Genomic DNA, 16,262 nt, shown 5'->3' with positions numbered 1-16,262 from the left:
GAGCAGGGCAGTGTGGGAAGCACACAATGTTTGAATGGCCGTCACATCAAGGTTATTCGCTATTGGTTTGTTTAACCTCCAAGCGGACCAATGAAAACAAGTTTCTCAAGCCAGCGTGAAAATGCTTATTACCATGACAACGTGTAAACAAAACATGATTGTATCAAAACGTTGTTGTTGTTTTTTCCCTCTATCTCTTAAAACTCTATATCTATAAAAAAAAATATTAAAAAACACTGTAAAATCAAAGACTGAATTGGAACAAAGTGAGAATAAAAATACAGAACAATCAATATTTTTAACGGATCATAAATATTCAAGAATTTCTGAGCAGGAAAAAGCATTCTGACGGCAATGAACATTAGCAATTAAAAAAAGGGAAAAGTGTTTTAGATCTACTTCAGTTGGATTCACACGTAGAGCGTAACCATATCTGGCAATCTTCGGTGAGAACTAACAATCTACAATCTAAAAGAAAACCGGAAGCGGACATATCGAATATCACACGAGAAAGTGGGGGTAGAAAGTATCTTTAAGTAAATACTAGAGTCTAGATTTAGCGATTTTTTTATTCAAACAAGTTTTGTTTCTAACCTCACTTGAAATGAAATAATTGATCTCTAACGACATATTCTGCTAGGACATTATTTATACTAACATAAATTATTGAAACATGTTTTACAAAATGTTGAATGGGATGTCAGTCAATCAGCTGTTTCGGCAGCCATTCTCTGACAATCATTCTTGCAATATTGATGTTAATGGTTTATTAATGTAAACACCCCAAGGTAAACCCGTCTGTTGCAAGCTGTGATTGAGTCCTACTTAGGCACAAGTCACAGTTTACATTGAGACATTTGAGCAGTTTCACACTGACAAATACAAAGGAAAGCTTAAAAGGTTTGTGTCACACGCTGGGGCAGGTTTGTAGTTGGCAGCAAATTTTTTTTTCAAGGGGAAAAAACTCTCAATGCTCTTCTCAAGCCTTAAAGAAGTTTTTAAATGACAAAAAAAATAAAAAATTCCTTTAATCCTATTACATCACTGTCTTCAAAGTTGTATCTGTCAATGTTTTGATTTTCTAGAGCTTCTTCATACAAGTAAAAAGACAGACAAGAACATTGACAAACATTGACACAGACTTACACTTTAAAGAAGAACATTTTAGAAATGGAAAAAAAAAGTCTCCACGGCGAAAACAGCAATGCTATGTATTTTTTTCAAACATGAGTGGAATTTTTATACGTGAAACGACGTGACATGAGTGACACTGTGAAAGTTACAATAAAGACATTCACCAGAAAAACACAGGGAACTTTAACCTTCCAGCATAGAAAAATATCAAAACATTTTGGAAGGACTTCCAAAAAAAAAAAAAAATTAAAAAAATTCTTATTTCTTTTTCCGTTTTGTAGGACAAACGCATACAAGACCTTAGTGCCAAGTCAGCATCAAGCAGACAATAAAAAAAAAAAAGCATTCGTTGTAGGACTTCACTTGAGCTGATCTCATTGGAGGACACTGACAAAACTGTTTAATCTCATCAAACCAGTACATGTTCATTCACTGACAACTAACAGCTTCGAGTTGGCAGAGCTGTAGCTGTCGGGATCACAGGTCTGTATGACGTGGCAACAGTCTATTGGTCTAAACTGCCCACATGTTGTGACGTTGCGGGTCAATGTTCAGGCCTTCTGTAACGAACGGTCTCCCCTGGATGCAACAAAGTGGGCATTGCATTTTTTTTCTTCATCTCCGAAATGAAATCTAAAAATAGACCCTCAGGTTTTAAAGAAGAGTAACTCGTGCTAAGTAAAAAGAAATCTGAGATTGCCATTAGGTATTTTCCCTTTAAACTAAACACATAGACATAAATAAATATAGACTGGTCAATTAAAGAGTTTTATGAAACGAAAATTTGTGACTTGCAATTTTGTGTACTTTATTAAACAGCATTTATGAGCAGTATAAAAGTTAAGTATTCATATCTATACACACCTATATATATTGTAAATAAGGAGGCAGTGTAGTTTTGTTTAATCTCTAAGAATGAAGATCATGCAACTTTTCATATTTCGGAAATCCGAATACAATAGATATACATGTTTTCAAGTTACATGAAGTTACTTCCTTTTTCCAGTCTATATTTATTTATGTCTATGACTAAACAATGTTAAGGAGACTAAAATGAGCTTTCATGTTGCCAACTAAACTAGAAAAAAAAGATTGAAGTAGAAATGGAAAAACTTAGAATTTTGTTTTTCAACAGTGCTAAAAAGTGCTGAAACAATTATCCAATACCTTGAAACATGCAGAGCTTACCAACCCTTCCTGTATTCTGTACACCGGATACACCAAAAGGTCTGCTATAATTTCCAACTAAATATGAGAAACTCCAATACAGAGAGGCCCATCCCTGATTCCTATTTTAGCTAGCATTTTAAAACATTGATAAACCAATCACACATAAATGTGTTTCCCGTGAGACAGTTTCCCGTTCAGTAGAGTAGCTTATATTAGTGCTACTACTGATCTTAAATCCTCTTTCTCAAAAACCCTGCTTTTTTGCTTAGTGCATACATGTCACCGTACAGGTCGAGAATTTGCGGTTTCCCAAACGGAGATGAGCAAGCCTGGGTCAGTCAAGAAGCTACATCAGCACGTATCAAACAAAAGTCTAAGCATCTTAGTCCAATGATGGGATGCCTGCTCTGTGAAACAGTTGTCTGCTAAGAGACTGCATTGATGACGACTCTAGCGGATAGATGAAACTACAAATTGTTGAATTGTAAATCTTTTATTATTAAAGTTAACTCATCGATATCATCCCCCCCCTCAAAAAAAATCCCCAGTGCAGCATGTCGATGTTAGGGGAAGAAGTCCCGGTTATCAATTGCCGGAACTGTCAACTCCCTGTTAAAGTAGAGATTAAGAAAAGACACACGTGCAGACATGCGCAGTGACAAAAAACTCAACAGAATCGAGTGTCCGTTGCATTTCATAGCCTGATCACGCACTTCCGGCTCCGACAGATCACTGTCGTTATCCCCCTTCGCTACACCAATAAACAGGCGCCAAGGCAGACGCCAATAAAAAAAATGTGATCCTCCTACATGCTGCAAGCTAACACAGACCGATGTCCACCTTGACCCTTGAAGAAGTTAGGACAGTCCGACAGTCTCTTGGGTGCATGCTAGATCAAGAAGAAAAACAAATTTCCCCTGAAAGAAACCAATCAAATTTTGAGGTCGTCAGTGAAGTTTATTTCCAGTCATAATCGGAGGCTCAATATAGATTGAAATTAGCGTGACCCTTTACAAGTATTGTCCAGAAACGCAAGCTCAAACTCTTGAAAGAAAAAAGTTTTACGTATCTGTAAAAATGTGGCCAGATTTGGTTGAGCAGAAGGCTAAGTCTAACACTTGCTTTAGCAAAAGGTATAGTCTAAGATTCACTAGCGTCCTAGTCTAATTTTAGTTTATGAAGTTTAGTTTACGTCTAAATTTACTTTGGTAAGGAGCCCTAGTCTAGTTTGGTAAGAAGCCCTAGACTACGTTTTGGTAAGGAGCTCTAGTCTAGGTTTCATCAGTGGATTAAAGACTTTCTGATAGGGAGAGAACAAACTGTAATAATAAATGGCTCTAAATCAACACCGATAACAGTAAACTCAGGTGTACCTCAAGGAACAGTCTTGGGTCCACTACTATTTTTAATTTACATAAATGATTTACCAAATTGCATTATTTCAGGAACAAAAGTCAGATTATTTGCAGACGATTGCATAATATATAGAACAATAAAAGCAACACAAGACACAGATATTTTACAAAGAGAATTAGATGAATTACAGAAATGGGAATCAAATTGGAGCATGTCTTTCCACCCAGAAAAATGTCAGTTGTTAAGAGTAACAAAAAAAACTAAAACAAATTAATTCCACTTATCTTATTCATGGCAAACCAGTAACACAGACTAAAAACGCAAAATACCTAGGTGTTATAATAAATGAAAAACTGTCATGGAATCCACATATTGACGAAACTACAAAAAAAATCAAACAAAGCATTAGGATTTATTAAAAGAAATTTCTATAAATCAAATAAGAACATAAAACTAAAATGTTATTTAACCTTGGTTAGGCCAATAATAGAATATGCATCCTCTGTTTGGGACCCCTCAACTCAAGAAAACATTAAGAAACTAGAACAGACACAAAATAGAGCAGTGCGATTCATAACAAACGAATATTCACATTTGACTAGAGTAACACCTTTAGTAAAATCACTAAATTTAGAAAGCCTTCAGGACAGAAGGCTCAAAAGTAAAGTAGCAATAATACATAAAACACTGAACAATAATCTTCAAATACAAAAACAAAATTTAATAAAATACTCTGAAAGACACAAAGATAAAGGCACATTCCTCGTCCCATATGCTAGGACAAATTTGTACAAATACTCCTTCTTCCCTAGTGCTATTAGAGCATGGAATGGGTTGCCTGAGCTAGCCAGGAAAACCAGTGACTTGGCAGAATTTAAGTCATTGGTTAATATGCATGACTAAATGCATGACGCGTAGGACGTAATCATCTTCTTTTTTGAAGTAACGTCTGTATTATATAAGATAAGGTTTAGTTTAAGAAGGAACTCTAGGTTTAGTTTAGGAAGGAGCTCTAGTCTGACTTCTGACAAGTCAAATATTTTCTGAAACAGGAACCATTGTCACGCAGCTCTACCATTGAAATCCATGTTCGAGACTATAAAATGAAAAGAAATTTTTTAAAAATATTTTTATTAAATTGTGTTTAGCTCTGAAAATAGTTTTCTTACATTTCAGACAGACATTACAACAAAATGTCGACCAAAAAGTGTATCAATATTTCTGTAACAAAACACACACACACACACACACACACACTGTATCCCCGTCTTGTTGACACCGAACCAATACTAAGCTCTATCCACCAGTTGAGCAGTAAGTCCACCTGGCTCTCTCTTTCCTACTTTGTCTTTCAAGTGCGTGCTTCAACACATAGTTAAGAGAGCTGTAAATTCTCCGCTTCCTTTACCACGTCCCTGTTTACAGCGTTTACAGAGTACTACGTACTTCACAAAGTGCAGGTTTATAGTGGAATTCAGTTTGTCCTTTTTTTTTCTTTGTTAATGGCTGTGTTGTTGTCGCAGGATTCATTCTATGCCATTCTGAATCTTGAAACCGTGAAGACCCGAAATAGAACCATCTTACTCTAGCTACATATCCACAAAATACTCGGGGGTTGAGTAGCGTTAGCATAATGTAACCCATCATATGCAACACTCAACATGAAAGTAGGTCCATGTTCTAAACAGAGAGATGCAATTCCACAAGATCAGGTTGATATCCTCACCACAAGATCAGGTTGATATCCTCACCACAAGATCAGGTTGATATCCTCACAATAAGATCAGGTTGATATCCTCATCACAAGATCAGGTTGATATCCTCACCAAAAGATCAGGTTGATATCCTCACCAAAAGATCTGGTTGATATCCTCACCACAAGATCAGATTGATATCCTCACGACAAGATCAGGTTGATATCCTCAACACAAGATCAGATTGATATCCTCACCACTAGATCAGGTTGATATCCTCACCAAAAGATCAGATTAATATCCTCACCACTAGATCAGGTTGATATCCTCACCAAAAGATCAGGTTGATATCCTCACCACAAGATCAGGTTGATATCCTCAACAAAAGATCAGATTGATATCCTCACCACTAGATCAGGTTGATATCCTCACCACAAGATCAGATAGATATCCTCACTCAAGATCAGGTTGATATCCTCACTCAAGATCAAGTTGATATCCTCACTCAAGATCAGGTTGATATCCTCACCACAAGATCAGGTCCTTAGCACTAGCTACTTGTGTATACCGGGGTATTCTTAAAATGCGGAAAGAAAATAATAAACCATAAAAATGGCATGATATGGAAAGCTACTAGACACCAAGGTGCCAGACTAGCACCTGCGGACCATATCCACCCCGTGACGAGGAGCTATTCGGTCCTTCAAAACTCTTAGACCTACAGTGCATAGTTGAAGCTGCTGATTGTCATTTTTAAATATTGACCTGATTTCTAGAAAGTAAAATGGTGACTGGTGGAAAAAATAAGTGTGAATTCCTCTAGCTTTGGTCAAAAACATTGTACGAATATGACATATATATATAATATATGTATAAACACACACACGCTCACACGCATACACACAAAGATTCGCAGTACCTGGCCAAACGTTCTAGCGTCATCAAAAAAACAGAACGACCTTGAACTCGATCATCTGGATGTGACCCTAACGATGTGTGAAAGCTGAGAGGATTGGAGGACACTGGTCACGTGATCACTTAGGGCTCCAACAAAAAAAGGGCGACAGAGAAATGAACATGCAACACATTTTGTCACCGGTTCATGAGAATTGCGCAATGATCTCTTGGTGGACAAACAAGAACAAAACAAGATTACAAAGGGCGAGTTTATGTTTTCATATAAAAACTCAAAGGCGGCCCATGAATATTAAGAATGGGGCCGCACCATCAGCTCCTTTAATTAAAGAAAATGTGTTGGCTGTCAGTTCAAATTTCTTTCATCATGCTGAAACTATTGCCATGGTTATTTTCTGTTATCGATAAAAGAAATGTCGGTTTGAGATTATCTAGAACCAATGGATGTTTTTAAAAATTGGTTGTAGCCCAAATTACCCAAATTGTTTTGATCCGCTATAAAGCTAATGGGGCCCAATATGAGAATGTCCCTAGGAAAGACAAAACGTGTCGAGATATGGATCCTACATGCAATGTGCGTTTTGAGTTGTTGTCTTTTGGGTTTGTTTTTAAATAAAGATAAACGTCTTCGTTAAATGTTAGCAGCGAACAAAGTAGAAAACATAAAAAGTAATAAAATATATTTTTTTAGAACTTTATTTTGACAATCGACAACAATGTTGGTACAAAATTACACGAAATTTATCATTCTCCCTTTAAATAAATCTTTACATTTTACGTATTGTTTTAAAAGTGTATTTTTTTTGGGGGGGGGGGGGAATAAAACACTTGCATAATAATTGTCCAAACTAATCGGTTCGCTTTGAGAAGACAAACGGTAACCATTGTACCTAAAATGTTCTAGTCACAAAATATGGTGAACTCAGATTTTCAATGACATTTCTAGTATTCTGAAATCTAAATGTGACAGACAGACAGATAGACTAAACAAAACTTATAGCAGCTTGTCTCCCTAACGGGGCCGCTAATAACAATCCATAAGCAAGGTGACAATTTCATTCATTCAGCTCAGTGATCGCCCTTTCATCGGAATAAAAAAAAAAATCTAAACAAGGGGAGACCAGCGACTTTTCACACTCTATCAAACTTTAATGCTGTACGACGTCCGTGGGACAAGACTTCACAAGCTCTGGCCAGGTTCAAAGCCGTCTGCACTGGAAATAAGCAGATCGATATCTCCCACATTAGGGTCCAGGTGGAGTACATGGTAGAAATCGAAAGGGGCATAACCATGACTTTGTCCAACTGTGCAGGCTAACATACGTTGTCTACCCTAGTTGGATTTTTGCGTCTTCAAACTGTACTAATATTTCTTTATCTTGTACGTAGTTGTGTTTTTTTTAACCATATGGCTCATCCAGTGATGCCAAACCTAATTTGACCCGCGGGCCATTTTAATCTCCAGCACTCGAGTCGCGGGCCACATGAAAAGGTAATAAAAATAACAAGGTTACAAAGACAGTTTGTGTGAAGTCTTGTGTGGAAACACAAACTCAAAATCGGCCCCCGAAGTGGTCCACTCAGGCAGGCTTTAATATTTTCAAAAATAACATCCGAATGAAATTATATCAAACACAAATGACAGATAAGAATGGAAAAAGAAGGTTGACAGATCTTGACAGTCCAGAAGATCAAAGGATAGGTGAAAGTGAATGTAAAGTTAGATGTGAACCTGGACTAACTAGTTCCCCTTTCAGACCTTGTGGTCTATAGGGCAGATGATGTAAAGTTCATCTGTTTTTGTGGTCTACGGTTAACGAGGGTGTCATGTAGCCAGCACAACGACCAACCGCCTTTACTTTTCCCCAACTAATGTCAGGTACCCATTAGAGCTGGGTGGACTCCAAAGTTGAATATCTTAGTCTTTACCAGGATTCGAACCTGAGACCCCCAGCGCCTCCCCTGGCCTAACTGATGTCTTATAATTCATCTAATTGTTTTGAAAAGGCTCTCTCTCTTATTCGAATCCTCAACAATAAAAATAGGTAGGTATTTCTATATAAAGAAAATAAATAAAAAATGCAGTTTACAAGAATACTATTCGTTGTAAATTATGTTTAACTAATAATGTATACTAAATAGATTTTTTTCTCTTTAAAAAAATAGTAAACATTTGTTTGTGTGTAATTATAGTACTTAGTATAACAGACCTTACATAACTTAACAATACAAATATAAAAACAAACATTTTTGACAAACATCTACAACTGTTTGCATAAATATGTTAAAAATATGGAAAATAATTGTCTCCCCAAATAAAGAGCCTTAAGTGTTCGACTAGTTGTAAAAGTGGTGTATTTTTATGAAAAAAACTGCTTGCATAAGTGATTTTAAAAATTGGATTTTTCGCTTTCAGAAAAGAAAAAAGTAGCCGTTGCATCAGAACTTTGAATGGTCTAAAATATTGAGATGTCGGATTTTCACTCAATGTCGGATTTTCAATATCTTTTCTAGTTTACGAGATCTAAACAAGACGGACGGACAGACGGACAGACATTTCACACAAAACTAATAGCGTCTTTTCCCCTTTCGGGGGCCGCTACAAATGAAATAAACACTAAAGCACTATTATTAGAAACCTGTGTATCTAGTACATACAAATTTTAAATATCCTGCCGCATAAATGAGACATAAAGTCGGAGCACTGAATCTAAATTAGTTGGGCGATTACAAAAAATTGGTTTCGCCCCTTTCCGCCTGCTAAGTGAAGAGTAGCAATTTCGTTAGGATGGCGCTTAACTTAATTAAGTCAGAATACACAAGAGGAGTAAAAAAAAAATAGTTTCCCCTTTCAGACCTAGCGATCTATGTAAAGGTCATCACTTTCTGTGGCCCACGGTCGACAAGGGTGTCATTCGGCCAGCACAACGACCAACTAATGTCAGGCATCCATTAGAGCTGGGTGGACTCAGAGGCGCCCAAAGATAACGAAATTAAAAATCACAGTCTGAGCCCGGATTAGAACCCGGGACTTACTGTTTGGAAACCAAGCGCCTTACCACTCAACCACCCGGCCACAAGCGAACTTGCTTTTCCTTTAGTTTGGTGTGGAGTTCATTTAGATGTGATGTCGTTTTAAATATCCAAATCAGCTTTACAAATTAAACAAATTAAACAAAAAAGTAAAAATCAGTCAGAACTTTTCTTCCAAGTTTCTACATTCAGAGTTTACTTTTTGTTTTCTTCAGTTCACCCATTCCATTCAAGCATAACACATTAGATGGCGCCTTGTGTTGTTCACACACGATGTCAAGAACAAGGCTAGCTCAGAATAGCAGCGGAATTTCAAAAAATTAAAAAAAATAACCGTAGGTTCGCCTAAAAATTTAACATAAACTTTTTTTTTATTACAAGAACAAAAAAAAAGTTAATTTGAATATTAGAAAACTATACAATGAAATCCTTAGAAGAAAGAATAAGAAACCCAAAATAAGGACATATATATGTTTCAATCATTTCTGTATGATTTCTGTATGATTTTCAACATTTTGAGCCGATAACGGCACATAGAGTGGCGGATCTGGCTCGCGGGCCCTAGACTGGGCATCAGTGAGTTAATCAATTAGTGCTAATTAATTAATTTTGTTTAATATAAATAAAATATGAATTATTGACATGAAAGAGAACAAACCAACACAACTCTAATTTCCAACTAGCGTCCTTTGAAGGCTGTTCGCCTATTAAAGACAACTATAATAGATTCAACCAAAAACGCTTGATAGATACGAGTCTCACAAAGCTGACAATTTTGAAGTGACAGAGGTCCGCAGGGTCTTACAGATTCCTTCCCTTTTCATTTCACTCATGCATATACGTTATATAATTGGTTTATGAAATTTGAAAAAAAATAATTTTACAGTTGGTTTCTTCATGTCTACAATTGTCTTTTAAAAGTATAAATAAACAAGCACTAGGGAATCTAACATTACTCTATTGAACAAAGTTCCCGAGTGGCATTCATAGCTCCCTCCACCAGGTACATTGAAAAGCGGGTGTTCTATATTTGGGTTGTAATAACCAAGGTCCAACTAGTGCTGTCGTTTCAAAAAAGTCAATGGGAAGTTCTTCTTAAGCTATTGGAAGGATATTACTATAATCTTTCAGAGCCGCTATTTATATTTGTGAGAAAGAAGGATTTAAAAGGTGTATTGGTTGAAAGAAGGGGGGGATAGATTAGTGTAAATACAAAGATCAGGAACCGACAGATAATCATGGGGAGTTATTGCTTGAAGTGTTGGTTACCTGTTAGCCTGGAGTGGGGCGCCGTCACCGCAAAGGAAAACTGCAGGGAACACAAATGTTGATTTACAAGTGGGAGGGGGGCAATCTTAAAATTTGGTGAGGAAGAGGTAGGAAAATAGAGGGGGGGGGGGGCAGGGAAGAAAGGCTGTGTCTCTGCGATACGCATGACTAGAGTTTCAGAGCTGTTTACTTTGGACATGGAAGATCTCAGTTGAGTGTAGTCACTGCCATTAAAATGGCATTCCACTGGCACAGTAATCTAGTTGTTTACTTCGGGCATAAAAGATCTTTGTTAAGTCTAGTCACAGACATTCAAATACCAAAACAAACAATAGTTTCCAATAAACTGAAGCCTGAAAGGTGACAAAGACCCTCGAAAATCGATCAGCGAGATAGTAATGAAAAGAAAACAAAAATAGATTATAGGGTAACCAGGCAAACTTCTTCAGACGTGCTGAGAATGTACTAGGAGGTAGCTTTGCGCTGTAATTACATTCCATTAAACTTTTAATGACATTGTTTATAAAAAAAATAATAAAGTTAGCCTTGATTCTTACATTTTTTTTTAACAATACACACACACGCACACAGAATCAATCATACAAGCATATAAACAGACCCAATATCACACACACACACAAATCCCTTTTCGTCAAAGGCGGCCACAAAATCTCCGTCATTTATTTCCATCAGTCAGCCGCTGCGTCAAGTAACTTCCAGAAAGTGCATTTCACAATCTGGGAAGCTCAGTTGATGGACAGAAAGCCGGCCACACAGGATGAGTACGATGTCGAGGTTTTATCTTTAAATGGCAAGCTTCATCTCTTCAGGAATCTTTTACTTGACCCCTGACCTATACACTGCCCCTCAAAATCGATCATGAATGCGACAAATAATACTATTTCGAACACTTGATCCATTTCGATTTGACATATACAATCTTCTAGTGAAGTTTGTAACGCCAAAGTCTCTCTTGTGTTTTTTTCCAATGAGTGTGTTATGACAGTTTCAAACAAATGTAATTATATCAGTGAAATATATTGCAGAATACAAGCAAAAATAAATATACTTTAAAAAAAAAAACTAAGCTTATCTAAATAGAAGAAGTCCACATTTACAACTATATATATCTCAACAATATACAATTTATTTCCCTTTTCGATATCAAAAATAGTAATTAATGAATCATGTTTTCTTAGGTGCAACAAATAATTGTCTACAGTTTCAACTTGATACGAGATTGGGTGTGGGAGAAATAACGTGTACACTAACTGAACCAGACAGAAGACAAATATAATCAATTTAAAAAACAGTTCTTCTGACTGTGGTGTAATTAAAAAGAGTATATCACAGACAATTTAGATTTGGCATAGAGTATAAGTACGTAATATGTCATTAACTGTGCCGGAAAGAAATAATAGCTACTATTGAACTAAAACAGCTTCTAGAGATGTGTAATAAGTACCAATACTTATACAACCAATCGAACTCTTAAGCTAGATTCGCGCACAGGTAAAGATGTAGTACAGCATGTATTCTGTATACTCCCAGTGTTGTATTTGTAAACTGATCATTATCCACAATCACAGAATGGACAGGTAACCCTTGAAAAAAAAAGTCAAGCAGGGATTACGCTTATTGCTAAGCCCCCCCCCCCCCTCCCTCTCCCGCTTGCCTTTTTTTTTTTTTAAACTTCATACCAACAAATGAGATCTTTGATTCTCCCTTGTCAACAGTTGACGTCACTGCCAGCTTTCACTGTTAGGATTTGCGCGCGCGCGTGTGTTGACATGAAAAGATCTATTCTCTGTAGGTATAAAAGTTGTCTTAGAAAGGGAGATCTTCCTACAAAGCCATTCACGTGGCCATATTGAAAAGTATGTTTGGTAACAAGCACCGCCACCCTTGGAGACACAAGAGTGCATTGCTGAAATCAAGGGGGATCTCGTTCCCTCGAGCTAGGGCCGCAGTGTGTGTCTATGGCAATGCATGCGTTAATACTGGAAAGAAGGGGACAGCACTTGGAAGAGAGAACATAACTCTTAGTAACCAAAGTTTGTATTGTTTCTTCAAATTAAAGAACTAAATTCATAGCTAGCTACATGGAAGTATATGTCATTTATTATAAAAGGCAGCTTTTTGGACCTTGTGATCTATGGGATCTATGATAGAAAAGCTCATCTGTTTCTATGGCCGACAGGTAACGAGGTTGCCATGAGGCTAGCACAAGAACCAACGCCTTTACTTCCCCAATAAATGTTAGGTACTCATTAGATTTGAATAGACTCAGGGGCGTCTTTACCGGGATTTAAACTCGAGTCCTCTCGGTTTCGAATGTCAGGCCAGTAGTTAGTCGTTAGACTCAAAACTGAAGAACTCAAGACTTAAAGAAACTGAAATTTTAGAACCAAAATAAAATGGACTTAAAGAAACTCATCTAATACATGGAGGACTCATAAGACTCAAGATTTAAAGAAACTGATCTTATACATGAAGGACTCATAAGACTCAATACTTTAAAGAAACTCATCTAATACATGGAGGACTCATGAGACTCAAGACTTTAAGAAACTGATCTCATACATGGAGGACTCATAAGGCTCAAGACTTTAAAAAAAAACAACTGATCATACACAGCCCATATAACTGGAGGACCCCTAAGACTTAATAAAAGAAACTGATCCTACACAGCCACCAACTGTTTTCACTATATTTATACTAGTTACTTCCTTGCCGCCCAGCCTTGAATAGCTCTATAAACCATTGATAAGTTCACTGAACATGTTCTATACACAATCAATCAATATGTGCTTATCGGTCTGGATTGGAGTCCCAGTCAAGTATTCAGCGTCTATATCGGTTCTATAGAGAAACAAGTGACATGACAACACACGAGTTAATGTTCTGTATCCGTCACAACACGAGCTCAATGTTTCGTCTATTTGCCGCAAACAGATTGTATTACGTATAGAAAGACTATTAGCACGTATGCGTCAAAGTTATGAAACGTATTGGTGATCAAAGCACAGTTAAAATTGAAGCAAATGTCTCCTTCATGTTTTTATTTGTTGTCAGTGGGCATTAAGATAAATGTGAATCTATTCAGATAGTCCACAAACAACAACAAAATAATAGTCTATCTTTTTTTTACTTCGTATCGGCAATTTTTTGTTTCAAAAATGTAAAATTTAAATACTAATTTTAAAAACTATCGCCATGTGACTTGTAAACAAAATGGCTGAAAGAAAAACAAACTTGGCTTGTCATGTGACTGGTAGAAGAGATGGTTAAAAGAAAACAGTTGACAATTACACCTGCCTTGCATTTGTTCTTTCAGTTGACGAGTACACAGTGGCGTCACTAGGGGGGTGCGGTCCGCACCGGGTGACACCCACCCTAGTGACGCCACTGCGAGTACATATTTATATTTACATGGGTTTCAAATTTTCCGACTTAAAAAAAAATTCAAGAAAAAAATCATAACAATCATTAAATTAATTAAAAACGTTCTAACGATGTTTGAGATTATAAGTATGGAATTGTATAGTCAACGGTGGGACTTCAGTGGAAACTCAAGAGATTGGTCCACACAGAACTTGAGAATCCACGGAGAATCCAATATAAGATAAAAGTCACCAAATAAAAAAAAAAATAACAAGACCAAAAACAAAACGAATCAAAACTTTTCTTTTGTGCAATTAAACTTAATAGATACAATTTTTACAACAAAAGTAACTACCGTGTTGTCAGACTGTAATTACTGAATGAATGTCCGTCGTATATTTGTGTATTTCGAAGTTTGAGTGAAGATTAACACTAATGAGAGGATAAGAACGCCAGGTCTATGAAGCGGAGAGAAAGATAGAGGACTAACCGAATAGTCTTTACCCTGCCCTATAAGTAAAATTCTTACCTTGACTGCAGACGAAATAACTGAGCAGTCGGTGAAACGCTCGTTTTGTCCAAGTGAAAGCTCAGTTTGGTCAAGTTACTGGTGCGGGGACTCGAACCCACGACTTCAAGCTGAAACATGGCTGCAGTCATCCTGTCAGTCCAGCAAAGATGATCAGTATTACGCAAGCCACTGATGACGTCAGGGTAATGGGTAATCCAAATGGCGAAATAACAAAATCAGAGGCACAGAGAAACTAGTTGCCCCATTTACAGAGTCACTAGAGTTGTCCCATGTACAGAGTCACTAGAGTGGTACCATATACAGAGTCACTAGAGTTGTCCCATGTACAGAGTCACTATAGAGTTTAACACCGTGTCTCGCACTGTTACAGATAGACTTTAGGTGGTCCCATTTTCCATTCCTCGTGAGAACCTTTTTATTAGCTGCTCCAGCATGAGAAAGCCAAGACTAATAAGCATTCATTAAATATCCACCCATAGAAAACCAACGTTTTGCAGAAGTTAAATCCACCGAATAAACTGTGTCATTCGGGTTTGTCTATGTCTGGTCTAAATTAGACGTGCATAAGTTCTATACAGATCACACAATGCAGTCTCAACGTGAATGTAATATCTTAGCACTAAGTTCTATGGACACATCGATACTTGATTACTCGATACTCGATCCCATGAATTAGCCGCACATGAATCGGCGATCGACAGACTCATTCAAGTGATCAGTCAAATCGCATATATAGTGTCATAAAGTCATTCTTGTACATAGGAATCTCACCTTCAATAAGAATATCACAGACTTTATATTTTATCCCTTTTTTTTTCTCTTTTAAGATTTACATCTTGTGAAAACTCCATTAAGAAAATAAGATTTTTTAAAAATCCAAACAACCGTTAATCAAAATGCAAAACAAAAAGTTCGCAAAGAATGGAAAAGAAAGGGTAGTGAATAGACAGAAAATAGTTACCAGTTCAAACTAGTCATTTAAATTAACAAACCAGCAGGCTAGCTAGAAATTGGCATTAAGATCACAATTATGAGCAGGCTATAAGTTACTTTTTTTTTTAATTATAAGGAAATCAAAGCAACGGAAAAGTGTAATATTTAAACAAACGTTTAATATACAAGAAATACCACGTCTCTTGGTAAACCTAAAGATCTGTGTACAAGAATACCACGTCTCTTGGTAAACTTAAAGATTTGTGTACAAGAAATACCACGTCTCTTGGTAAACCTAAAGATCTGTGTACAAGAAATACCACGTCTCTTGGTAAACCTAAAGATCTGTGTACAAGAAATACCACGTCTCTTGGTAAACTTAAAGATCTGTGTACAAGAAATACCACGTCTCTTGGTAAACTTAAAGATCTGTGTACAAGAAATACCACGGCTCTTGGTAAACTTAAAGATCTGTGTACAAGAAATACCACGGCTCTTGGTAAACTTAAAGATCTGTGTACAAGAATACCACGTCTCTTGGTAAACTTAAAGATCTGTGTACCAGAAATACCACGTCTCTTGGTAAACTTAAAGATCTGTGTACAAGAAATACCACGGCTCTTGGTAAACTTAAAGATCTGTGTACAAGAAATACCACGGCTCTTGGTAAACTTAAAGATCTGTGTACAAGAATAACACGTCTCTAGGTAAACTTAAAGATCTGTGTACAAGAAATACCACGGCTCTTGGTAAACTTAAAGATCTGTGTACAAGAAATACCACGGCTCTTGGTAAACTTAAAGATCTGTGTACAAGAAATAGCATGGCTCATGGTAAACAAA

At 36.8% G+C, this 16,262-nt stretch overlaps 1 protein-coding gene across 4 annotated transcripts in view; it reads right to left on the bottom strand.

Annotated features, from left to right (window-relative positions):
* LOC106065614 (protein FAM149B1-like) overlaps positions 1-16,262 on the bottom strand; it is a 97,740-nt gene that overhangs the window by 64,581 nt on the left and 16,897 nt on the right. For 2 of the 4 annotated variants that reach the window (XM_056021654.1, XM_056021655.1), the window contains exon 2: positions 14,485-15,258. The exons of 1 other annotated variant lie outside the window; for it this stretch is intronic. In XM_056021654.1, the coding sequence (XP_055877629.1) occupies positions 14,485-14,615 (131 nt within the window). In that variant the 5' untranslated portion in view covers positions 14,616-15,258. Of the gene's footprint in view, positions 1-14,484; positions 15,322-16,262 lie in introns of those variants that run through there. One more of the 4 variants, XM_013224474.2, reaches the window with a different exon arrangement.

The sequence above is a fragment of the Biomphalaria glabrata genome, chromosome 2, assembly GCF_947242115.1.
Source record: "Biomphalaria glabrata chromosome 2, xgBioGlab47.1, whole genome shotgun sequence".
In the NCBI taxonomy this organism is placed as follows: Eukaryota; Metazoa; Mollusca; class Gastropoda; family Planorbidae; genus Biomphalaria; species Biomphalaria glabrata.
Note: the sequence above shows the minus strand (reverse complement) of the source record. Positions and strands in the feature narration are given on the sequence as shown.